Raw genomic sequence first — 24,634 nt, 5'->3', positions numbered from 1 at the left:
TCTTGTTATATAAAATGAACTCAACAAATTGGGATTTGAACTGCAATAACCTCAATCATGTAACAAAACATTGCTAAAAAAAGAAGCAACAGGGTAAAAGTCACTCATCTAGCCTGTGGTTATTGCTGAACCTTTTTGACGCAGATCCAGACTGGAGACCAGCTTGAAAAAAAAAAAAAGGGTGGAACAGACAAATGCATTCAGTTAGAAACTTTATTAAACACAAACATGACCACAAGCCACACTTTGTTAGCTTCATTAGGCCTGTATTATTTTTTTCTTACAATGGATTTTGTTCTTTAAACATATTTTAAACCACATTTCTATACAAATTAATACAGCATATACACTTAAGGTATTTATGTTGGTCAGACACAATCAAATGGCAAGCTTTACCTCCAAACAGAATGAAACAAATATATTCCCACAAAAGATTATACACTGTATAAGAAATATAAGTAATAAAACAAAATGACAAAGGCATCAAAGACAGAAAAAATGTGAAGATCAGCATATGGCATTTTCCACAGCAGTTGAGTAAGAACAAACTATCTATTATACCACATACCCCCGGATCATAAGATGAAGTGTGATCTTTCCACACAAGATGTATTACTTTCATAGAAAGAATGGAATTGCTTTGTTAATTATAAGATATATTTGACTTCACCAAACTTCATGGAGCACAAACAAAAGTATCAAAGCAGAAAACGAGCACATCTTAATCATCACAAACCAAAACAAGTCAGCTTAACTACAGAATGAATGCCCAAAATGTCAAAAACACCTTTCAGTGAAACGACGACTACTGATAGTGACAATTTGGATGAATAGCTGTCATCATAAATTGTTGTGCTTTTCATTAAACAGTTCCGTCCGTCAAGTCTCACCTCTGCTCATTTCTAGTCATTAGTAAAAACACTCCTAACTGGTACGTACTAACAGGTTACGACTAAACTTGTGCTAGCGGTATGGCCCAAATAATATGGAGTGGCACATTTGCTCACAAGTCTTTCCTAAAACAAAACATAAACATATGCCAGTGAAGTGCTTCAAAGAGCTTCCTGTACACACTCAAGCATTTCCTGTTTATTTATTTCCTAACAACACCCACTGTCTTCCTCTGTTGACCAGTCTCTCTCTCTCTCTCTCTCACACACACACACACAAAAGGGTAACTTAGGCATTGTTCTGATGTTTTTTTGAACCTCCATGTTCCCTCTATCCTATCTTCTGCCTTCCTAGCTAAGAATACTAACCCCACCTTCCGTCAATACTCTATATCAATATATTTCAGAATAAGAGATTTGTCTGTGGTGTTATAAGGTCACACCCAACAAAGGAGGTAAAACAAGAACTCTTCATCTTGCGGTAATTGCATACTTCTCTGGTCTGCCGTCTCCGAAGAGACCTTTAGTGAAGTGCGTGTGGGTGAGAGGTGCAGAGCAGAGCGATTCTGCGTCTCGGGGGTGCAGCTGAGACAAAGTGCGTTGGATAAGGCTTAGCAAAGCAGCTGGGGGGGGAACTTAGACATAAGTTAAAGTGTGCATGACCCTGACACCCCAAGAGCAGCACTCAGTGTTAGCGCGCGCACACACACACACACACCGTCTCGCTTATTTCCGTTGTTCCAACGCATGCGTTATCTCTTACATTTCCACACATATTTTAATGCTAAAAGCGGCGGGTTTGGTTTGCTAAGGAATGTCTATGTACCTCACATGGTGATGACACTTGCATTGCAAGTTTCATTACAGATCGTTCTCAAATGGGATAAGGGAGACAAGACTCACAAAAAGATCGTACAAGGCTTGGTACTGTGCCCGGACAGACAAGTGTTGAATGGATTTAGCCAGATTTCTCGGAGGCCTAGCAGTTACTGTAAGTGCATGTAAACCTGCAACCAACCATACAAAACACCAATTTGAAGCATTACGACATTGCATTGGTGATAAATTACATTCCAGACAAGCAAAGGCAGCACAATAGAAATCAATAACTTAAACCAATAATATCAATTATCATAAATAATGACTGCATTGTTAACAAAAAACACACTTGATTCGCCAGAGCTTGTTTAACAGAATAAGCGTATATAAAAATAACAGCGAGCACAAAATACCATGAAGCTGCTTCATTTCTTTCTTTTTTTTTTTAAAACCACATACTTATCATCCTTACATATGTACTGAGCAAAACATGTCTCAATAACCTTGAATATTAGCCATACCAACTATGACTCATTCAAATCAAACTTAACCTCTCCAAGGAATAAGTGGCCATTTGAAATGTGTTCGTGCTCTCTCGCCACAGCAGCTAAACCAAACCTGAACCTAGGACATTGCCGGAGGAGAGTTTGGGAGACAAAATTGAACACACCTCTCCAACAGCACACTACGTAGGTCTCAGTCAGAGCAACTCAGGGCAGGAAACTAACTTTCTTCTCTCTACGGTTCATAGAACAGAATAAAGCCTAAATGATGGCTGGTTACCTGCCAAAGCAGCTGGAAGTCTAGACAAACTTAGCAGCCACAGCAAAAAATTACCAGCACTTGGCTAGTGCCCAGTGTCAATTTCCTACCCTGGTTTTAATCAAACACAGTGTTCTTCACTTTGACAGTTTCAGTCCATTTATCCGGGGCGTTTGGAAAGTGTGAAACATTAAGTGCGACTCCAGATAAGACGCCTTTTCCTTCTGCCTAGGGTTAGCGTGTTATGGCATACACCCCAGACTTTAGTGCTTCAGGCTAACGCCTAGTGTGTGGGGCTTCAGTGTCTCTTCTGACGGTTGATAAAGAGCATCAGTCCTGGCTAGAAGTTCGACAAGTTGCCAGATCACTGAGAAAAACTCTGTCTTGGATCTGTATCCCTGTGTTGGTAATGATGGACTGGACTCAGCAGTGCTGGCTGGGGGCTCGGCAGGATGCCTTCTGTAAACAGCTTGAGGAGGAGAGACGGTGATTTAGTTGGTGATTAGTCTCTCCTCTCTCAGGGATGTGATTTTTCATGTTTTTTTTCCCCAGGACTTATTGTTTTGGACATAACGTCCAACTAATTTCTAACAGGAGATTACAGTTTCCCTGATTTTTTGTGTTTACGATCACATCCCTATCACTGCTACGACAGCAAGGTCAAAGAACAGAGTTACCAGTGTCCCACTCTCCTATAGTGATGTGTGTGTGTGTGTGTGTGTGTGTGTGTGTGTGTGTGTGTGTGTGTGTAAATACTAGGGTATACGGACGGAGGACGGGGTTCCAGTTCAAGTGTTTGCTGGAGGTGCATTCAAGTGCATGGTCCAGTTGCATTTATATGTGCGTCTGGGTATCTGTGTGTGCTGGATCAGAGCAGCTCATCTGGGTTGATGTCAGGTATCGGCTGTCTCCAGTAACAGAAGGAGCTGAACTCTGGCATGGCAAAGGCCTCGTTCTGCTCTTTACTCAACAGAGGGAAAACATGCTCCACCAGCTCACTCAGCCTGCTGTAACTATGGAGAAAGAGACAAAGAGAGTCAGAAAAACAAGAGTCAGAGAGAGTGAGAATAGAAAGAAAGAGCGAGAGAAAATCAGAGTGCACAAACACAAACAAATTCAGTTACATAGATATTCCACCTGGCACTCAAGCATTCGTAGCTAGTTTGAGATAGAGTATGAACAAAATGAAATGGCTGTATTCAAACAACTAAAAAACTAAAAAACAAAAACAACTAAAAATTAAAAACTGCCTAAATAAATCAATGGAAGCTAATGTTTTATTCCCTCTTAACGTAACATGTGCCACTTGGTGGACACTTTCATCCAAAGCTACTTACTAGTACCATGAGGGCATACATTTTTAGCACTGGTGGCACTAGTGGGAATGAACGCCTAATCCTGGTGGTGTTAATGCCTTGGTCTTACCAGTGAGCTCTACAGGACCACTGACCTGACATGGAGTCGGTAAATGTACTTACGAGGACTTATTGCCCTTGGTCTGCTCCTGGATCAGCTCTCCCTTGGGGTTGACTGTGAAGATCCGACACACTGGGACCCCCACCTCCTTATAGGCAAACACATCCTAGACAGAAAGACACAAGGGTTAAAAGCCATCGGAAAACAGATTACACTCGATTATGTAATTTTAGGAAAGCTGTTGCTCATACCCAAGTACACACTGGTACAAAGTGACATAAGGCGTTAATAACATTAACCGCAGATTTCCTGTTTGTGTTCCACCTAATGCGCGTAATGGCAATATTTCGAGACTTAACGTCTTGGCGGGCAAGTGGGAGACTGTGCGTGAGTGTGTGTTTGTTTTTGTGAGAGACGGACAGAGACAGAGGTTTGCTGGCTCTCTCTGTGCTTCGACTGGGTGTTGGTGTTTATGCAGCTGAAGATGAGAGGCTGTGCCCGGCTTGAGCTCCCTTCCACAGACCAGGCCACATGGGACCGCACTCCGCCAATGACCTCAGCTTGGGTTCAGCCCAATACTGATTTAATGTGTTTGTGTTTGTTAATTGATAGCCGAAGCGTCATGTTTGTTGATCTTACGGTACACCAAGACGGCATCGAGTTCTGAATCACTGAGCATGGCGACATGTTAAAAACGACCATTTTAATGTCCAGAAGAGCATTTACAGTCTGGCCTCCACTGACTCACATTAGTTCTATTCCCAAAGGCTGCGTAGAATGGCTGCTTGTTATGCTGGAACAGGTTCTTGATGTCTGTAAGGCATTCAATCTTGAAGATCTCTGGTTTCTTCTCAATGACCTCCCTGAAGCAAACAGACAGTTTGATTAGAGCAATACAGCATGTGCTTACCATGTGACAATTTTAAGTGAGAGATTTATACTGACTTAGCAAAACACATGCTCAATTTCTCTCAATCTTCTCTCCATCAATCAAAATTCCACCCTTGTTAGGAAAAAAACCTCAGCATAAAAATGTCTTATAATGAATAAGGAGTTTGAGAGTGAAGAGGATTTTGCTTGAGACACTGAAACTGGGGGATGGTAAATGTGAAGGCAAGTTTGTAGACGAAAAGGATTTAAGTTTGAGCAGACACAAATTGGGGGACGTTTGAAAGTGAGAATAAAGATTTCAGGGATAAAGAGGATTTAATTTTGAGACAATGAAACCGGGGGATGTTCTAAGTGTGTGTAATGACTTTGGGAATAGGAGGGATTTGGCTTTAAGACACAGAAAATGGTAGACATGAAAAGTGCAGTCCCTGTACCTGTGGAAGGCAGAGAAGAGGCTGCTGGGAGACAGCATGAGAGGTCCCCTGGGCAGGATGGTGCCTCCATCGTTGACCCACTGCAGGTATCCCCTCGTCATGTCCGCCATGCCGATCGCCCGCGCCGAGCAGTACAAGAACTTGTAGCCATTCCTGCAAATAGGGAGAGGAGTGCTTATTACCGGCTCTTATACAATGTGACATTATGATCATTAGTGCTGCTAAGAATAGCACTCTCATTAGATCAACTATATTTGCAGCTTTCCTAATGAATGGGATTCATACCAATCAAATACAATCATGAGTTCAATGAGGGCAGATTTACCATTATTGCTCATGGTTACTACAACCCATTTACTACTGTAGCTATGTGTACTGTAACTATGTGTACACCATGAGTGGCTAAAGCAGGAAAGTTGGTAAAATATTTCTACAGCTGATTGAGCACAAAGTTGTCAAACTTTGAATAGGATACAATGAAAAAAGGGGAAAAGTGTTGATACAGGATTTCCATTATTTCATCACTTTCTACAATTATTCTGTCTTGATCCCACTAGGCAGTCCAGCTCAAATGTTCTTCATTCATGCATTCATTCATTCATTATCGTTACTTGTTTATTTCTATTCAGGGTTACATGGGGCTGCAGCCTATCCCAGCATGCATTGGGCAGAAGGTAGGGCAACACCCTAGATAGGTTGCCAATCCATCACAGGGCTAACACAGATAGACAAACGCAATCACATTCACAATTTAGAGTCTCCAGTCCACCTGATTTGCATATCTTCGGACTGTGGGAGGAAACCGGAGCACCCGGAGGAAACCCACGCAAACACGAGGAGGAAATGCAAACTCCACACAGAAAGGACCGGGAGGCTACAGTGCTAACCACTGAGCCACCGTGACGCCCTTGTCTATGATGAATCAGTTAAAAATAAACAAATAAATAAAAAAAACTCTAACAGTGTTTTTCACCACTTACTCAGCTACTGAGTGGTAGAGCTTGGCAATGCCCTGGTGGGTCCAGTCCTTCCCCAACTGTGGCAGGATCTGTCCAAACACATCTGACCTGAAACATTAAAACACATCAATATAAACATTAGTGACAGAAAGACAGGGATACCCCCCATCTGCCAGGTGCACCACTGAGCAACAGGCTCCAAAAGCACAGCAGATGTATAAGAGAGCAAGAGAGAGCAAGAGGTAGAGAAAATGAAACAGGCTGGTTGTACAGGCTGTTCAAAGGAGGTCAGATAAAGGGCCAAAACCGCTTTCCATTTCATCAGAAATAGAGAACGTTATGAACTCCTGTTCTCCACTAATGAGGATCCTTCTCCCATAGGGGAGGGACTCTGTCTCAACCTCAGCTTATGGCTGTGTGCGCTTACAGACTGAAATGTAAATGGGCTCATTATAGCCCCTGTGCTCCTCGCCCTGCTTCTCAAAGACAGCCACACGACACACATACACAAACACAGGTTGGCCTAAGGGGTCAGAGATAATAAGCTCCAGTCAATCTGGCCCTGTTTGATGTTGGCCACCTATGAGCGTCACAGAGTGGGCGTCGGGAAGGCAACGGACATCAGTTTTGCATAGAGAAAAGCTGGAGCTGGCTTTACACTAATTAAAAAGCTTAACTTATAAATAGAACTGGATTGTGGACTTAATTAATGTCTGCTATTTTGAGAAGTACTTGTAGGTGTCTATGGCCATGAAGATGCTCAAAAAATTGCACAAGATGCCTAAAGGAAGAGCATGGCGAGGAAAGATCTCTATTTTCGATATCATCTTCACTGCTCTCTCTCATTTAACTCTTACTTGATCTATCCTGTACAATTTTCTAGAACACCAATGGAATATGCAACACAAGCAGTTTTTGGACATTCACCTGTTGACCCCCATTTGTAGTGATCACACTAGCGTCAAATAAAGGAGCCTTATTTCACAGTGTGTTAGCAATTTATAGGCCTGAGGGAATCAAATAACATTGCAGTGCTATGCATGCTGTCCTTGCCAATGCTGGCATTACTCTCTTTCCTGCAATCTGGATGCTTAATGAGAAAGGATCCTAGAGTGGACATGCTGATCTGAGACCAGTTTGCCTCATACATTATGGGGACATTTGAAGAGTTTCATTCCAAAAATGAGATATCCACTACATGTTTAAAAAAAAACATAAAAATTTGCTCCTACTCAATGGCTGCCAAGATTAAAGTAAAACTCATTATGGTATAAACATTTAATTACTGGCTATCTTAAAGGATGCTTTTTGGTTTGTGCCAGTTTGTGCTCGAGGAAACCATTTGCTGCCATTCATTCTTGTACAGTATGTTCCTTTTATTTACATTCTCTATCTATCTGTGGGGCAATTCTCCAGCTGTGGCAGCCTCCACAGGAGGAGGAATCACTCCAGGTAGTTCTGGATCATTACTCTGCTTCTTAGAAGGGTTATAAAAACTGGCCCTGAGTGACTTGGAGGCACGTACTTGGTGATGGTGCCGTCAATGTCGGAGATGATGACTTTGTCGTCCCAGTTCCACAGGTAGATGGTGCCCTCACAGCGGCATGTGCCCTGGTATTGGGTAGTGATGCTGAACGTAACATCATTAGGTCCCTCCTTCAGTTTCAGACTGGCCTGGTAACAAAGGGCAACACTGAAGTCTGGCATAGTCCATTTCATTCTCTCACTCACACACACACATACACACACACTTCCCCTCTGTGACTATGGCTAAAGCCACGGGAACTCCAACAGTGTAGGCAATATTTGTTTTGCTACTGTTCAATGAACATGCAAAGGGCTTTAGAGCCACCTACAGACCTCTATGGGAATAAACACTATGCAATGCTTAGCTAGCCAGCAGAGGGAGCTCCGATCTGCCAAATAGACCTAGTGCCAGTCAAAATCCCATGGAGTACTCTGCATTCCTGTGTAATCTGATCAAATATCCATTATGAAAACCAGCCAATGGTCATTTTCTCTGAAGCTTTCAGTATTATGGAGGATTTGTCAATCCATTACAGTTTGGCCTTCTGGCTCTTTCAGGACAAGATCCTGACTTACTATCATCAAAAGACTGTTGTAATGTTAGCAATAGATTGGTATAATGAGGGGTCAAAGGGACTTACAAACATATTTGAACAGTTTTATTCTAAAAAGAGATATTCACCATTTGAAAACACTGACATTTTTATTTGAAAATATTTGGTACTGGCATAAAGTCACAATACAACTCCTTATGGATTACTATTGAAGTTATTAGCCAGCAGAGTGCTTTGTTTCCAAAATATCAGATGCTTTTGAGCATCTTTGCTTTTAAATATTAACAGATGAATTTCAGGCAGCAACATTTTTCCAAAATGGACATATACCGTTTTGAAATATTATTCTATCTGTAATCCTTTAATTTCAGATTAATGAGGGATCAGTGGTACAGAACGGTGACTAGGATCACAGATGCGGCACAGTGTACTTACTATCTGATCAGAAGAGAGGCGTAGTGACTTCCTGTAGGCGTGTGGGCTGGGGTGGGGCTGACCCTCCACCGGCTGCATTCTCTCCTGGCAGGACACGGCGCTCACCTCCTTGGACTCTTCATCACTGGATGAGTCGCCTGCTTTGGGCCTACAGAGAAACACAGGACAGCTCTCAGATTATCATGTATATAATTCAGGGTTCCTACATATTTTATGTTTCCAAACTCTATACTTGTCAATGTCAATTTACTAATTGGATTTGAAGATTTTGGTCCATGCTAAATGTGATGTTTGCTGTTAGCAGCTGAGCAATAAGAGTCAACTAAGTTTTATTGTGCATGTCAAAGACTCTGTATCTTTATCTTCAATATGTTCTGTTTTTTGTAATATGTTTTATTTTGTTGTAATTATGTGATTATTAGAATTGTTTTAAATACTCTTTTTGTTCTATTATCTATATCCTATTCTTTGCTGCTACAATTTCCCCACAAGGAGCATTGGTTTCACGTAATCTAAATAGCTAAATTATTCTAAATTAAACAAATCGGCTATGTGAAATGAAGTTTTTTGTACAATTTATCAAACTGATCAATTAAATCAAACTGATTTAATTAAATTTTCCATAGTTTGAGATGTACAAGACCTGCATAGGAACAATGGAAAAATACCAGGCATCTGCTCACTCCATGTTCTATATAACAATATGACATAGTATGCATGGGTATCACAACGCAAGGGATTTATGAGGCTGTGGATTATTTTTACAACACATTGAGAGAGTTCAACATGTCATTGAACTCATCTGACTGTTCCAAGTATCAATAAACCAAGTCAACCCTGTAAAAAGCACAAGACACAGATGTAGGCAGTGGTACCACTTACGGTAAAGCCAGCTTCTCCTGAGACATGGAGGGTTCTCCCTCCTCCAGCTGAGACTCCTCCTTGGTTTCCAGCTTGGCTTCTGACTGGAAGAAGGGACAAAACAAATGTCTGTAAGATTACAAGACACTTGCCAAGTTCCAGAAAGTAGATGTACATTTTTTTTTTTTTTTTCTAGTGGGGGCTTTGTTTTCATGTTTTTCGTGTTCCTGATAACATCACTGTTACTCGCATACCTGCTTGATTGTACTATCCGCCCTCTTTCGCCAGAACCACCAGCGGCCTGACTTCTTTGGCATTTTCTCCTTCACCCAGGCCTCTTCTGTAGCCTAGACAGACAAGGACACAGTTAATGTTGAGCTAGCTCCTGATTTATAATGACCCACACATGTATTGACAGTATACAATGCAGAATGCAATAGAGATGGCAATTACCTTTGGTAAATTCTTCTGAAATGCTTGCAGACTTAGAATCAAGGGTGCAGCTAGTGTCCAGTTATAATATCTGAGGACAGACATGTGCGTTAAGAGCTAACAGCATACTTCTAAATACATCTTTCCAGTACATTTCAATTAACTGACATAAAAACGCTAACTTACCTATTTGCTATCTTCACTACCAGGTTGGGGTTATCTATAATTGCTGGGTTCTCAGCAAATTCATGATAGGTGATGATATGCTCCATGAACCTTTCTGCAAACAACACAGAAAGGAGAAAAACATTAATTACGGACATTAGAGGACAAAAAGGCCAGTGGTGGCAAACCATAACATGATGTTTAAAACCACAGAGGTAGGGCAGAAAACTAACATTTTCGTCCACCAGCCACAGTAGCTGGAGGTTTCCAAAATTGAACAGACACTTTCACAGTTTCACCCTGACTTTGAGTGACCCTGACAAAGTGGCTAATACAGTAGGCAAACTTGGTAGTCACAGCCAAAATTTACTCACAGCCAAATGTACTTTTCTAGCGGCTGAGGTTAATTATCCCTCCTGCACATAAGTACTTTTTTATGAGTGCCATTCTAGTGTACCTTTGGATATTTCAGCATTCTCTGTGAGGCCTCCACACAGAGAAAGAGTGACATCAGGCAGGTCGCTGGCTGAGTCAGACAGACACTCTGTGCCGCTGTCAGCTGCTGCGCTGCCCACCGACTGGGGAGACTGTGATCCAGAGTGCATCTCTGAGTCCATCCAGTGCTTAGCGGCCGCCTCAGACTCACTGGAGCAACAGACACAGTTCAACAGTCAATGTCATAAATGCATGCAGAATACATTACTGGTTCTTGTTCAAGGCTTAGAATTTGTTATTTAAGATGAAGAAAGAAGAAAATAATGAAATGTATTTTATGTATGCATGACAGCAAAATCATTTGTATGTCTTTTTAGATATCCAATATTGAAGCATATTTTGCTCTGTTCAGTTTTAAATTGTATGATTGTCATTTTTTTCAATTAAGACAAGTCAATCAACAGTATTCAATAAGTGCTTCTTTCATATGCTAACCTCTTAGGAAAGTAACGTGCAGCAACATCAGGTTCAAGTACATTCAGGTCATCCAAGTAGATATCCTCAGGACCCTGGTGCTGGCTCCTCTTTGGGACACCTGCATGCAACAAGAGAATCGTTCAACATTTAATGTACTATAATAACAAATGCTAACCAAAGAAATGGCAAAGCGTTGAAACAGTGGCAGCTGGTGGCCACCCAAGATACCTTTCTTTTTAGAGGGCGACTCACTCTTGGAGCAGACGTCCCCCATGTCCCCAGCCATCTGAATAGCAGCAGTGGCAGCAGCGAGGCTGTTGGAAGGGGTGGAGGTTGCCATGTTGGATGGCAGGACATCCAGGGGCTCTGAAGGAGTTACAGGACTCACGGAGCTTACGGTGCTGACAGATGTTAGAGGATTCACAGGTGTTACAGTGGTGACAGGGGTGCGTGGCTCAGGCTTGACGATGGTACACACTGAGGTGGCACCACCTTCCTTGGCACTCCGTGTCTCAGTCTCATTCTCCATGGCCTCAGAACTGAGGATGACACGGAAGTGGGTGCTCTCTGATGGAGTGATGGTCACCGTTTTTATCAGTTCTGGTCTATCCTTCTTGGTGACCTGGATATAGTGTATGGAAAGAAAAAAAATGTTCATTGGAAGATGAGGACTTTATGATAACTATGTATCAAGCATTTATGAATGTCAGTGGAGAGAGGTGCTCACCCTGGTTGATTCTGGAAACTCTCCCCAGGTCCACTGCATGTGGGACTCGGCTCTGAGCATGCTCTCTGAAGGCCTCACCACCAGTTCAGAGTCACTCTTAGGGGAAAAGGCCTGAGACAAGCCATGACTAGAGGGGTAGATGAAGATACACAAAAAAATCAATAAGAGAGTCAGAGTGTATTCACTGTACACCCTTGCAAATTTAACTTGTGTAGATATCAATACATACCTGTCAGCTGCAGACCAGTCGCCATCAGAAAATGGATAACTATCTAGGTTGTGTCTGGCTGCAGGTAATTTGGGGTCGATGTCTCGCATCGTGCTCATTGATGGTGACCTAAAGCCGAGGCAAAAGATATATTAATTAGGCTGGGCAGTAATTCAATATTGTTGTTTATCATCTTTCAGTGGAATGATATTGTGATGATATGATATTGTGATTTCATGATACGCACTTCTGTTGGTAACAAGCAAATTGTATTTAAAAACTGACAAATTAGGTATAAACATTTTTAGGAATATTATCGTGTCATTTTGCATATATAAGCCATATGATTTTGATATCATGATATTGATTTAAACTATATCGCCCAGCCCTAATATTAATCCATCTGAACTGAAATAAAGCTTAGGTCAAGCATTGAACCTGAACCAACCTTGAGGCATGTGCTGCAGCCTCCTCGTCAGAGCTCAGCTCCATCTCAAAGATCTCTTCAGTCTGCCCAGCGCCGGACGTAGCAGCAGTTGTAGCAGCGGGTGCGTTAGCAGCATTAGCATTACCAGTAGTGACGGCCATGGGTGGGGTCAGCTCCTCTCTGCGGGGGTCTCCTTTGTGCTTCTTCCTCCGTCTCTTCTTCTTCTTAGTGGCTACAGTGCTGGGGGCAGGAGGCTCAGGTGGGTCTTCTGGGTCAGCAGGGTCATCCTCCAGGGCCGGCGGTGCCCTGCGCTCCACCTCTGTGATCCAGAACAGGTGACCCTCAGTGGGGATGGGCGAGGTGGCCAGGTGAGCTGGGACAATCTGCTGAAAGACCAAGGAACAATGGAGAGGCTTGAGACATAGATATGTTGATGTAAAGTACAAACCAAAGTAGCATTAATGATCCCTAGAGTCAACATAGGGAAGCCTATGACTGAAGTGCAGTAGAACTGCATTGTTGTCATTGTTGAGCAATGACAGTTTGAGAAATTTGCATAGATCCTGTTTTGAGTGATACATCACTTGACAGTTGCACAGCAACTGCATAACAGTGGAGTAATTGTTTTCTCAGACAAAACTGACAGTAAAAAAATGTGCCTTACATTTCCACTTAAAGATTGCTGCAGGCTATCAGATTAGCAAAGGCATCCCGTGACATCATGTCATTCTGAGGGTTTGTGTACAACAACAGTGCTGAAGCTGGTATGTTTGTTGTGTGGAAAAAACAGAAAATCTGTTCTTTTCCAAAAATAAGTAGGGCATGTTCTACGAAAAAAAAATCTTAAGGGATCTTCACATTTCTACAACAAGCCTGAAGTTATTTAAAAAAGACAACAGATAGACAACCTAGAGAGTTCTGTTTCAAAAAACTATATCCATTTTGTAGAAAAAAAATTATTTACCACAAATTCAAACTCAAATCTCAAACTTAAGTTACCCACTTTGCTTTACAAAGTACAATAATTTGCTTTAATTTCATCCTATCAATCAATGCTATCAAGTTTTGTAAGCATAGGTGTCACGAATAGTGGATCTCTCATTTTGGAACAAAAGTCTAATTGGATGCTTACATTCAGCTGCTCGGTCTCCTGGACAAAAAAGGCCTCTCCGTTGTCCCCAAGCTTCATGTGCAGGTCAACGGGCTCTCCATTCACCTCAATGTCAATCTGAAAGAATTAGACAGAAGGTACAGGTTGACAGCTTTGGGCTGACAGGAAAACTGACCATATACATGATGATTGGGAAGTATTCGACAAAAATCATAAAGGAGGAAGGTGAATATGGTGTTTGCTTGACATCTAACCAGCCTGTGCATATCTTGTAACGGATGTGCTACAGTGATTTTGCCTTTTTGCGATTTAACAGCAAGTTAAGAGAAACTCTATAACTCTATTCTTCTTTCATTATACTCCCTACCTTTTGTCAGGTGACACAGAATGCCTGTGGCTACTTACAGCCCATCTCTCTCCTGGGGCTTTACTAAACCTAATTAGTGTATGGGCCCGTTGGGCTTGTGTTTCCTGGAGCCTGCCAACAGAACAGGGCCGCTCATGTCTGCTAGGCAAACCCCAGTGGACCTGGGGCCCTTCAGAAACTTGACACCACAAAAGCAAAAACCAGGTCACGTCTGGCAGGGACTAGACTGAGGAGTAACGAGGCAGAGTCTGGTTTCAGGTTGTCAGACTGGACAGGGCACTTGTGAGACAAACCATTAATATTAATCCTCAACCAATGGCCTCCAATGACATCTGATTTTTGTTTGCTCTTGTGTTCTGCCAGGTTGCTTCTTTTCCTTTTCTTTATTGCCTGAGTGGTTTCTCAGCAGCCACAAGGCTTAATTTCACCCCCTCAGGGTTGCTAAGGGGGATTTATGTGTGGTGAGTGATGGCTGCGAATTTCAATGCCCCATTAATAATGGCCAGAATAAATAAGAGAGCTCTTCACCCATTTACACTCGATGACAGCTCATATTCACTGGAGTGGCTGGGTCGTGGCTCTGCCAACACACTGCTGGATTACTGGAATTATTGATGGCAGTTGTTGCCAGTAGATGCTCAAAATCATGGCTTGGTGAATGGCTTAGCCTATTTCTCTCTGACAGAACTGGCCAGTCTGACTTTTGCAGCTCATATTTAGGTCTGTTCTCCTGACCAGGCACGGAAATATTCATCCACAGACGACTGCATTTTTTTTTTTTTTTTTTTTTTTAAAGAGTCTAATGGTACTTCTGAAACCTGTCTGGTTACCTGCCAAAGTAACTGGTGTAGGGGGACGGACACTCCCAGCCACAGCAAAAATTCCCACCCTGTTCTTGACATACAGATCCAGCATAACTTCAAATAACTTACTAGGATCCACTAAATTAGCTCTACAATAAACCAAGAAGAAGTTGGGCTGCACCCTTTTTATGGAATCACCCCAATCAATTTTGGGGGATCACTTAAGCCCATGAATGACTGGGTTGACAGTTACTACTCTACCCCATGGCAAACTGGGAGCAGTATGAAGGATTGTTCCCAACACAGACACAGGAAATATGATTATTCGTAGCCCCCACCAGTTAAAGCCCATCTCTTTCACCTGAGGATCAGGATTACACAACAGCCCTTGTTGAGGCTCTCTTCTTCACGTTTCCTCCCCCTCCCACACACACAAGTGTAACCCGTTGCCATAGGAACCACTCATTCATTCCTCCCTCCAAGCCCATCAACATTCTGGGTAGGTGGCAAGGCAGCATCCATCCCCCACAAATCAACACCCACTCTGGTATATAAGTGACTAAATAAGCCTTCTTCAAGTCAGAGCAGACCGCTGTACTGACATAAAGGTACAGAAGTCATGGACAGGTAGCAAGTTCACCTTCTGATAGTAATGTAGTGGTAAATACAAGGTGGGTTAAACTATGATCTAGGTGATAGAAGTTGAAGATATGGCAATACAAACAAAAACCATTTTCAGAATAGTATTGATTTGTTTTTCAAAAAAGAGCTTTTTGTCAACTTACATGAGGCTAATACTAATTGCTAATTGTATACCAACAATAAACATTCTAGTTCTATTCTATTGTAAAGTTTTATATTATGTTATAAAGTCAGGCAAACTCAATTTCACAAATAAAAGGTAAATTAACAGAATTTATGCGAGTCATCCCTACATCCCTACCAGTAGTGGATCAAGGTTTTCTAAATCTGATATTTAGATCTATAAGGAAAGGATAAGGAGGATAAGGATGCACTTTGTTTATTCCCTAGGGGAAATTTGGGTGTCACAGCACCAATGTACAGTACAGTAGCAGAACAAAGAGATGGTAATTAAAAAATGTATGTAATCTTACATCCATTTACTACTGTTGAACAGAGGAAATCAGAAACAAGCTTAACTTGCTCTCCATACCCATCAATTACAGGCACAGAGGACGAGGCAAAGGCACTAGAAAAATGCTATTCTCTCAAGTGAGCGCTAAAAATAGCTACACTATTTCTCGACCATGATTAATGGGATCTTATCTGCAGGCGAGACTATATAGTAGCTAACTAGTATAAGTGGGGGAGAAAAGCCCAACATTTTCCATCTGTTTTTTGCAAACAAAGCCAGGGTGTCTAGCGATTGATTTAAAGGTGCTGTATAGTATATCCATTCTTGCTGGAGCCCCAGACATTAGCATGGGTAATCTGGCTGGTAAATGGGACAGTTTATGTTTGCTGAGGCACGTTTTTTCCTAATATGGAACTTTACCCGCACACAGACAACTCAAGTTATGCTGGGTCAAATGAACTTGTTTCATTTAAACAGAATATTGTATCTCTGACTTCTGAAGTTGAAAGGAACAGAAACTGAACTTGAACCTAGTTTCTTCAGGGAGAAACAAATCTTAGTAAACATACTGAATTTAAGTTTGGTATTACACTTCAGTAACTTAGTAATTTAACAACACAGTTGGCTGGTCACTTTCTTAACCCTTAATTAACCATGCAAGTTGACTAGAGGCACATTCGTACTCAGCAGCCACAATTGCAGACTTCAACAGGTATTTAAGGCAGCTTGAAACTGATCATACAGGTATTCAAAATATTCATTAAAGCACAGATTGTCAAGAGCAGGGCCTACTTGCCTGAAAAAAAAAAAGATTTAAAAAGCATATAACTTTTTTAAGATGGAGCTCAATTGTCGATGGATTATCATTATATGACTGAGTTAACATTTCAGGGAAAGGAAACAAACTAGGCCTAAATAAATTAAAATTTTCTTTCTCAACTCACCACTTTCTCTTTGGAGCGCAGCACACCCAGTTTGCCGAAGCGCACGTGGAAAGGCGAGCACTGGTAGGTGCCATCTCTCTGGCGGACCACCACCACATCAATGCAGCCCGACAGCGTGGCCTGGTTAATTCCCTTGTACAGCTCTTTGACAGTTACCAGCACCTGACCTGCCAGCTGGCCCACGTAGTTCATGGTGTCCGCCTAGAGGGAAAATGAGAGGAAGAAGAAGGCATTAGCAGAGGCATTAACAGTTTTAGCTCATACAAGTCATGCAACCTTAACAAAGTTTTCCTTTTCATTTCCCTTCAGTTCCCTTACCCCAGTAGCTATCTAGCTCTCTCCCAGACTACCCACTACTATCGCTCTCTTCTAAGTATCCTCTTCTGTACAGTGGGGCTGTCTGGTTTGTCTTTTGCTTTCGTCTCACTGGCTGCCTGCCCCGTGGTGTCTGTTATCTCCTGACCTGCATGCAGACTGGCAGAGTGCCACTGTCACACTGTCACTGGTCGCCGTCCCTCCAGAGCGACATCAGAGAGGGGGCTGACGGCTGAGCGGAGACAATGAGAAGGGACACCCACACAGCCAGTTCCCACTGCCCTGCTAACATGGAAGCAGCCGACTTCCTGTTTACATTCTCATCCTCTGCTAGGCTAGGATCAACTCTGCACGTTTTCTCAGAGCATTTTTTTGTGACTGGGGACATGCAGTTTGTGAGCCTGCAAATGCTTTTACAAGCAATATGTTCAAGCCACTAAATCAGAGATAACTAGCCTCATAAAGTGGAGATAGGCCTAAGCTAATCATTCCTTTGACAATCTCCATTGGCACTCCACATTTCCATCCTACTTGTGGCCTCTGAATTTATTGAACTAGTTTCTTTGCGATGGGTCTAGCATTGGGACCTAAAACAAATGCTGCTAACTTAGAGAAGGTGGATTTGTTTGGCTCGGGTCAGGGTCTAGTTTAGTGGGACTTGTAAACAAATTCCCCTGCTGACTTCACTGGGTTTATGTAACCTGAAAGGCTCCTATCTCACACTGACCTTTTGTTCAGAGTGTAGCAGAGAGCAGTAGAGGGGAGTGGGAGGGGTGGAAATAGGGGCAACATTGTTTAAGAGTGGCATCAGAGAATAGGGCAAATTGTGACACAATAGGGGTTTTCCAAGGAGTAAACGACAAGACAACAGTCAAAACATTCATCTAAAATATCCAGGTGGCTCAGAATCATTCCTGCCTCTAGACCACACACAAACATACGCAGACAGGGAAACCAAACAGAGCCATCACAGTAAGTTGACTGTTCCAGGGATTGTAATGGGGTCTAGCTGATTGGATGTGGGACCATCTGTAAACATCAGGAAGCTCTCAACTCTTTCTAGGAACTAGGCTACCTTCTAAGAACTTCGCCCCACATTTGCACACAGGGAGGGTGGAAAAATACAAGCTGCGCCTAAGTAAAGGGCCCCTGTTGACATTCAGTAAATTTACACTGTGCTGGAGTAATTAAACATGTACAATGTTAGTATCTTCAGCTTCCTACACCAGCCACCATCCAGCTGAAGACAAAATTAAACTGCAACCTACAGGCAAATAATCAGTGCAGTCAAAATGAAATAGGAGAAAATCAGAGTTGCCAAAACACTGGGAAAGTGCATTAGACTGTTTTCCTATTGCTTGTGTGGCAGAAGTAGGGCAAAGGGTGTCCAGGTTCCAAGCTTGGGGAAATCCCATTGAAAAGCTAGGCTATTTGGCCCCAAGAAAATTTCCAACAGTTGACGCTGAAAGAAACTGCAAACTCAAGACTCAAATTAAAGCTTTCAACAATACGGTAATAGTCATGTCATTGGGGTAAAAACTCTTTGAATATATCCGCACAATGTTTTTATCTACAGTCATAAACAGCTAAAACAAATTAGCAATCCAGAGAGTTGCTAAACCATGCTTGCATATCCACTATCAGTGGTTTCATATAGTAAAAGTATGAGTCAATCTGGAAGCCACAACAACCCATTTCAGTTCAATGACTACAAGGTTTAACAAAAAAAATGTTTTTTTTTTAAACTTAGTGAAAGGTGAGGGATAGTACTTTTAGTACACAATGTAGGCTTACTAGCCTATCTAGATCTAGGTTTATGAAGGTTTATGAAGAACTCCACCAAAACATTATCTTAACTAATAACCCACAACATTATCATTTGAGTTTTTTAATTCAGCTCAGTGCATACAAGTAATGTGGGCTACTAAGCAAAGGTGATGCAGGAATCATTGTGCCAAACATCAGCTACCACACAGGGGTAAAAGCAAAAAAAAAAACCTTGTGACTGAAACTTGGGTTGTTGGGTAAGTTAACCTCCACTTTTATGCAAATCATCTGTGAACTGTAGTGTTTTACAGGAAAGGGGTGCTCCCTAGGGGGTTGTTTTGATGAGTAAGCTTTATTTGGCATTTATTCATGCATTCTGACACCTTGATTCCATTCAAAATACACATCTTAACTAATGAAAGTTGTGTTTACCTCAAACACTGTATGGTTGCTTCTCCAATTTTTGAGTTGTGGTGTTGAGTATGTAGTCACTCAACAGGTATTAGGTAGATGAAGAGGCAGTAAACTATAACAGGTAGGCTAGATGAGACCTTCAATCTCCTTCAATCTCCGAGGACTGCAGTTACAAATAATTAACCACTGAACCCGAACATGGTATGGAACAACTAAACAAAAAGCTGCAGACAGCACACCTTAACTGTGACTTCATGTCAATATAGGTCTACCACTGTCAGGGGTTATTGATTAAGTTATCGTCCTTATCAACTGTCAGTGCCATGTGACAAGTCAAATCAAACTGGCAGGTAGAAGCAATGTCCATAAGTGGCACTGCACTCATGTTCACCTAATATGTGAGTGTTGGGCAACTTCACATGTCTCTGGCAACTAAAAATTGTCAAACTACTGTCTAGCAAAGATTACAAACACATGGGAGAGTTTGGAGCTTTCACTTTTGTTTTTACACCAGGAGACTGTTAGTTTGGAGATTAACCAAGTGCAAGTCTCCTGTGCTTGCAGAGCCACTAACACCAAGTGTAGAGTTAGATAACTATGTCTGATGTGCAACTGTAAGGCTCCTAACATCAACACGGTGATCAGGCTGAGGAGAGTATCCTGCATTCAAAACAAAAATTACTGTCACTTGTGGAAAAAACACAGCATTTCCTGCAGTTATTCATTGTTTATTTCCCATTTCAGTGTCTTGCAGATTTTTGGTGTCTTAATCTTTGACAGGCTGTCCTAATACCAGCTTCCCTCCATCATTCAGAGTGCAAAATGCAAACATTCAACTCTGAGTCAGATGATTTTTACAAACCCACAATAAAAACTATTAGCTTGCACAACAGCCTACATAACTTATAGGCCGAAAAAAAAAAAATACTTGAGAATAACTTTATCTAAAAATAAATGTTGCATAAAGTTAAATATGTAGACTGTCATTAGGTTTGGTGGAGATGACTTCTGGCAGGTAGATGCCTGCCTGCCTGGATAACCTGTAAATTAAACATGATAGGTTTGTTATTTTAGGTGGGAAGTGATTGGTAGACCAGTCAGGTGACGCAGGCTCCTTCACTAGCCTGTATGTTTTTGACAATCTCAAATACATACACACTGACCCCTTTTATTTCTTGTGGGTCTACACTGCTCTCAGTCTACTGGCTCTCTGAAATCCAAATGACGGAAATCCGTCGTAGTGACGTAAAACTTTAATCCCCGAAAACAGCCTTGAACATAGTCCTAATACTCACATTATCCATCTATGATTCATTGTGGCCAGGTACCAAGCCACTAGACTTGGCTCCCAAAATAAGGCAAACCACTTGCCAAACCAAAGAATAATAGATGACTAACACTGTAGTAGGCCCTCCAGCATCAGGCCCAAGCTGTGACCAACTAAGACATCTGTCAATGCTGACTCACCAAGGACCAGGAGGACCTCGGAGACGAGGAGTCATCTTGCTCGCTGTTGTCTGTGTTGTCCTCTGTATTGCTTCCCAGGGGATCCATGTCCCCCCAGGATCGCAGTCTTTTCATCACTGTTGGTGGAGCAGCAGCTCTTATCTCACCCACCTCAGGATATTCCACTGGGAGTAAAGTCTTCCTCCCTCAAACAATGATGATAATGCCTTCCTGACATCCTGAATCCAATCTCAAATACGGCCCTCCTAATCGCCTTGGAATAACCTTCCCAGGGGTAAACACCAACACGCTGCTACCTGACGCCAGTGGCGATTATGCAACAATGTCATAAATTTTGTTATTTCTCTTCTGGGACATTCTCTGCAGGGGGTGATGTGTACAACTACATCCAGTCAACTGACAGGACACCCAGGCGTCAGCCAATGGAATTGGCCCTTAAAGGTGGTGGGTGTACAGCTGATAAGGGACAGCTAATTCCTGTGAAGGGCTACATAATGTTTTCCCGCTGATAAGGGTACAAGCTCTACAAGCTGAGAGAAAGGACCAAGCGGCATGCAGCAGCGTGACATTCTTGCTCAGTCAGTCACATGTACAGTACTCTAGTCGCTGAGTGCGTATGCTTCTGTGGATGATTAATCAAGGAGGGTCTCATTTGCTGCCGGAGCCAACCAATGAGATATTCTGTACATTGAACTTCAACATGTTCATGAAATGTTGTTCATTACCCTTGTACTCTTTTTTTTATTTATTTTTTTTAAAGTAAACAAGAACTGTAGTAAGCGCTATTCACACTATCTGTACTTAACACTTTGGTACACCTCCTGGACATGTGATCATAGTAGTAAACAGGTGAAAGTACTGTATGCCAAAGGTGTAATCTCTGTGAGGATTAGTCACTAAATACCACAGCTTGCTAAAATTAGCCCATATGCAAATTTTAGGCCTCCATGCCATATCTAGATTCCATGCAGATGGAGCGGGTACACAGTCATCAGACTGTAGTCAAAGCAGTGGTGAATTCAGACTCGTTTCTGTTTTCCTGATCAGGAGGTTCTCTCTGGTTTGGCTTCCTGCATCACCTCCTGCTTGGCTTAGATCCTAAGTGAATGCCTCAGATAAACAGAGCGCACGTGGCTCTCCCAAAAAGGCCTCATCCTTCCTGTCCCATCTGCTAAGCAGCAGTTTGCAAACACTATCAAAGGAAACACAGGCAGAGTTGAAGGTTGATGAGTTCAACCTTCAAGAGATGAATTGTTGTGAGTCCAAAAAACCCTAAAAATGCCAATATAAGTCAGGGAAAAAAATGAAAAATCATATAATACCATAAGTACTGAGAGAGAAATATGTCTGTTAGGTTACAACCAGCCAACGTAGCACATCAGCACTAACTAAATATACTGGGCAAGAATCAACACTGAAAGGCCTTGCCATTAATAATTGCAGGCTTGTATCATTCAAAATTACCAGACCAGGCATGTGAACATTATGGTCCTAGTAACCTTTACTCCATGACTAGGGTATAGCCTACATGTACAATGACTCCAACGCACATTATTTGCTTTGACTTGATGACAATAGAATCAGTCCATGTGACTGGGTTGGCCAACCAGACCACATACGGTTCACGTTACACTCTTAAAGTACTGGTATAGTACTCTATAAGTAGTGTATTAGGTTATACCAAATTGGACCAACACAATCCTACTTAAAATGTGTTTAAAATTACCCATGAATAACTGGTGCATGTGTCAACATCTGAAACATTAATAACCAGACAGAATGTGTTGACTTTTCACCTTTGCACATCTCAAATTCTTGTAGTGCAACAGAAACACAGAATATTGCTTTTCACATTCAAAAGGAAATTCAATCTATAATCTGTAATATAATAAATAATAATATATCTCACATCCTAGAATATGGAACAAATGGAGTGACTACATTGTCTCAAATTATTAGCCTGAAACCTTTCAGCCTAGTGCCAAATTGCCCAGCCACTCTGGATTTGGGGCTACACACAGTGGTAATGGTCAAGGCCTACGCCCTGTGAGATCGGAGAAGCTAAACATACTAGTATTTGTTTTTCCAAGAGGATTTACAACAAATGCATGATTCAACAAACCCAATGGCTGCTGAGACAACCTCCCTCAGATTAAATCACTTTCAGAGTAGAGAAGGGAAGTCTAAACTAATGTTTCATGATAGAGACCTATAGTCTTCCTGCTTGAAATTTGGGTCAAACTCACAGTGTAAACAACAAAACACAGGTCTGGCTCAAAGTCATGTAGCTTGCAACTTGGACAAGTGTAAAATGTACTATATATCCATAATATAGATATATTTTTCAGTTCTATAAAAAAAAGGCACAATGGCACATTTTGCTTAAGCTACAGCACTTTTCATTCACCTTCTTCATGACATAATGTCACTTGTCTGTACAGTTGAGCAAAGCATACTTGAGGGTCACGCTGATTAAGAGAACAGAGACGACTGGGACTGTCTACCTAAAAAGCAAAACAATTTCCACACATGCCTAGATAAAGCTATGTTACACTCTGCTAACAGTTATGTGTGTCTATCATTTTCCAACATCACAGTGCAAAGGCAGGTGGTTGGTGAGTTGGCAAGACTGCTCACTTGCCAGGAATTTTGAAATTAACGTATGCTAAGCTAGCCAGCTACAAGCATATCGTCACCTGGAAAACACATATCTTTATTTCACAGAGATCAAACAAACAAATTGCGTCGTGTTCGTAAACAAATGTCACCGTGACACACACAGTCTAGATGGCTGGATTACCGAAATAAACGAACAGAAAACAAAAACGATAATTATTAGAATTGTGGATGTAACGTTATGATCTTTGCCACCAGTAAAAATCCAGGCCATAAACGCTCTAGCAGACAAGCCAAGTGGAGGAGTAAATGAATGGAGTCGGAGCTCAGCTATTAGCCGTTTGCCAGACCGGTTAACCATCAGTTAACCCTTAGCTAACGTTAGGTTTACGTTAACGTCGATAGCAACGTTAACTGTTTAATGGCGAGAGTCAGTGGTGAGTCGCTAGGATACAATTGAATTGTGAGTGATTTGGGGGATAAATGCTGAATATAGAATGAATTCCTAATCGAGTCTGCCTCGGAGTTGAATTAATTCATCGTAAGAAATGTTAGCCAGCTGGCTGGCTAGCTAACGTTAGCTAACGGGAGTAACAGTTACGTTACCAGAAAAATAGACTATCAATGGCAGCGGCAGACGGCTGTTAAGCGCACTGAATGAATCCTAACGCCAATCATTTACCTTTCGGTTACTTCACCAGGATGCTGCCGAAGAAGGACGATGAGTGTCTTCAATGAGTCCCCATATTTTTCGCTCTGAAACTCCTTAAACCTCCTGACGTGTCCGAGCCTGGACCACCGTGGCTGACTGGTGTTGCTGGAAATAGCAAGCTGAAGTTGATGGGACAGGGAGCCGCACAGCGGCAGCACAGTCACACAGCTGCTGTTGTGACAGTTAATGTCCGGGGTTCCTTAAGGTTTTCAACAAGGACCCCAAAGTACACAGACCACCCTCACCCCGTTAGGTAAGATTTTGCCCTAAGCAACCACATCTGAGAGTATATTTGTTGTTAGATATGGCTTGGTACAGAATTATACGTCTTTGTGGAAGGGGAAGTAACCACGGTGAGGAGTGAAACCTCTAATCAAAACAGTCGTACATTCTCTCATGGTGCTAAGTTAGAATAGGTGAAATAATGTTAAAACTGAATTACTCCTCTCTTAACTGGGGACCCCTCAAGGACCATGTATGGTACCCGGACCCCACTTTGGGAACTTATGTGATGAATGCAGGCAGAATCCGATGCTACAATGTGAACAGTTGTGTTTTCTAATAGGCTCCCATTATGACCCATGAGCTTTCTACAAACCAAAT

The 24,634-nt window shown here is 42.0% G+C and overlaps 1 protein-coding gene across 2 annotated transcripts; it reads right to left on the bottom strand.

Annotated features, from left to right (window-relative positions):
- Positions 1–211: 211 nt before the first annotated feature.
- lpin2 (lipin 2) lies at positions 212–24,116 on the bottom strand. 2 transcript variants are annotated; one of them, XM_071546038.1, is made up of 20 exons: positions 24,002–24,116; positions 16,741–16,941; positions 13,552–13,647; positions 12,441–12,802; positions 12,014–12,121; positions 11,785–11,911; positions 11,286–11,679; positions 11,076–11,175; positions 10,603–10,790; positions 10,167–10,260; positions 10,002–10,071; positions 9,803–9,895; positions 9,570–9,652; positions 8,688–8,835; positions 7,697–7,845; positions 6,193–6,279; positions 5,213–5,365; positions 4,636–4,750; positions 3,950–4,053; positions 212–3,484 (listed from the first exon to the last, which is right to left on the bottom strand). In XM_071546038.1, the coding sequence occupies exons 2-20, from the start codon at positions 16,930–16,932 to the stop codon at positions 3,340–3,342; spliced, it is 2,808 nt and encodes a 935-aa protein (XP_071402139.1). In that variant the 5' UTR covers positions 16,933–16,941; positions 24,002–24,116; the 3' UTR covers positions 212–3,339. The 2 variants fall into 2 exon arrangements, with proteins under 2 accessions (XP_071402139.1, XP_071402140.1); XM_071546039.1 differs by lacking the exon at positions 24,002–24,116 and adding an exon at positions 20,704–20,798 and having other exon boundaries at positions 12,441–12,805.
- Between the last annotated feature and the right edge of the window lie 518 nt (positions 24,117–24,634).

The sequence above is a fragment of the Centroberyx affinis genome, unplaced genomic scaffold (assembly GCF_046629955.1).
Source record: "Centroberyx affinis isolate AG114_WGS23_722 - 3 ecotype Tasmania unplaced genomic scaffold, CSIRO-AGI_Caff_v1 ptg005091l_1, whole genome shotgun sequence".
NCBI lineage: Eukaryota > Metazoa > Chordata > Actinopteri > Beryciformes > Berycidae > Centroberyx > Centroberyx affinis.
The sequence above is the reverse complement of the archived record's forward strand: the minus strand, read 5'-3'. Positions and strand labels throughout refer to the sequence as shown.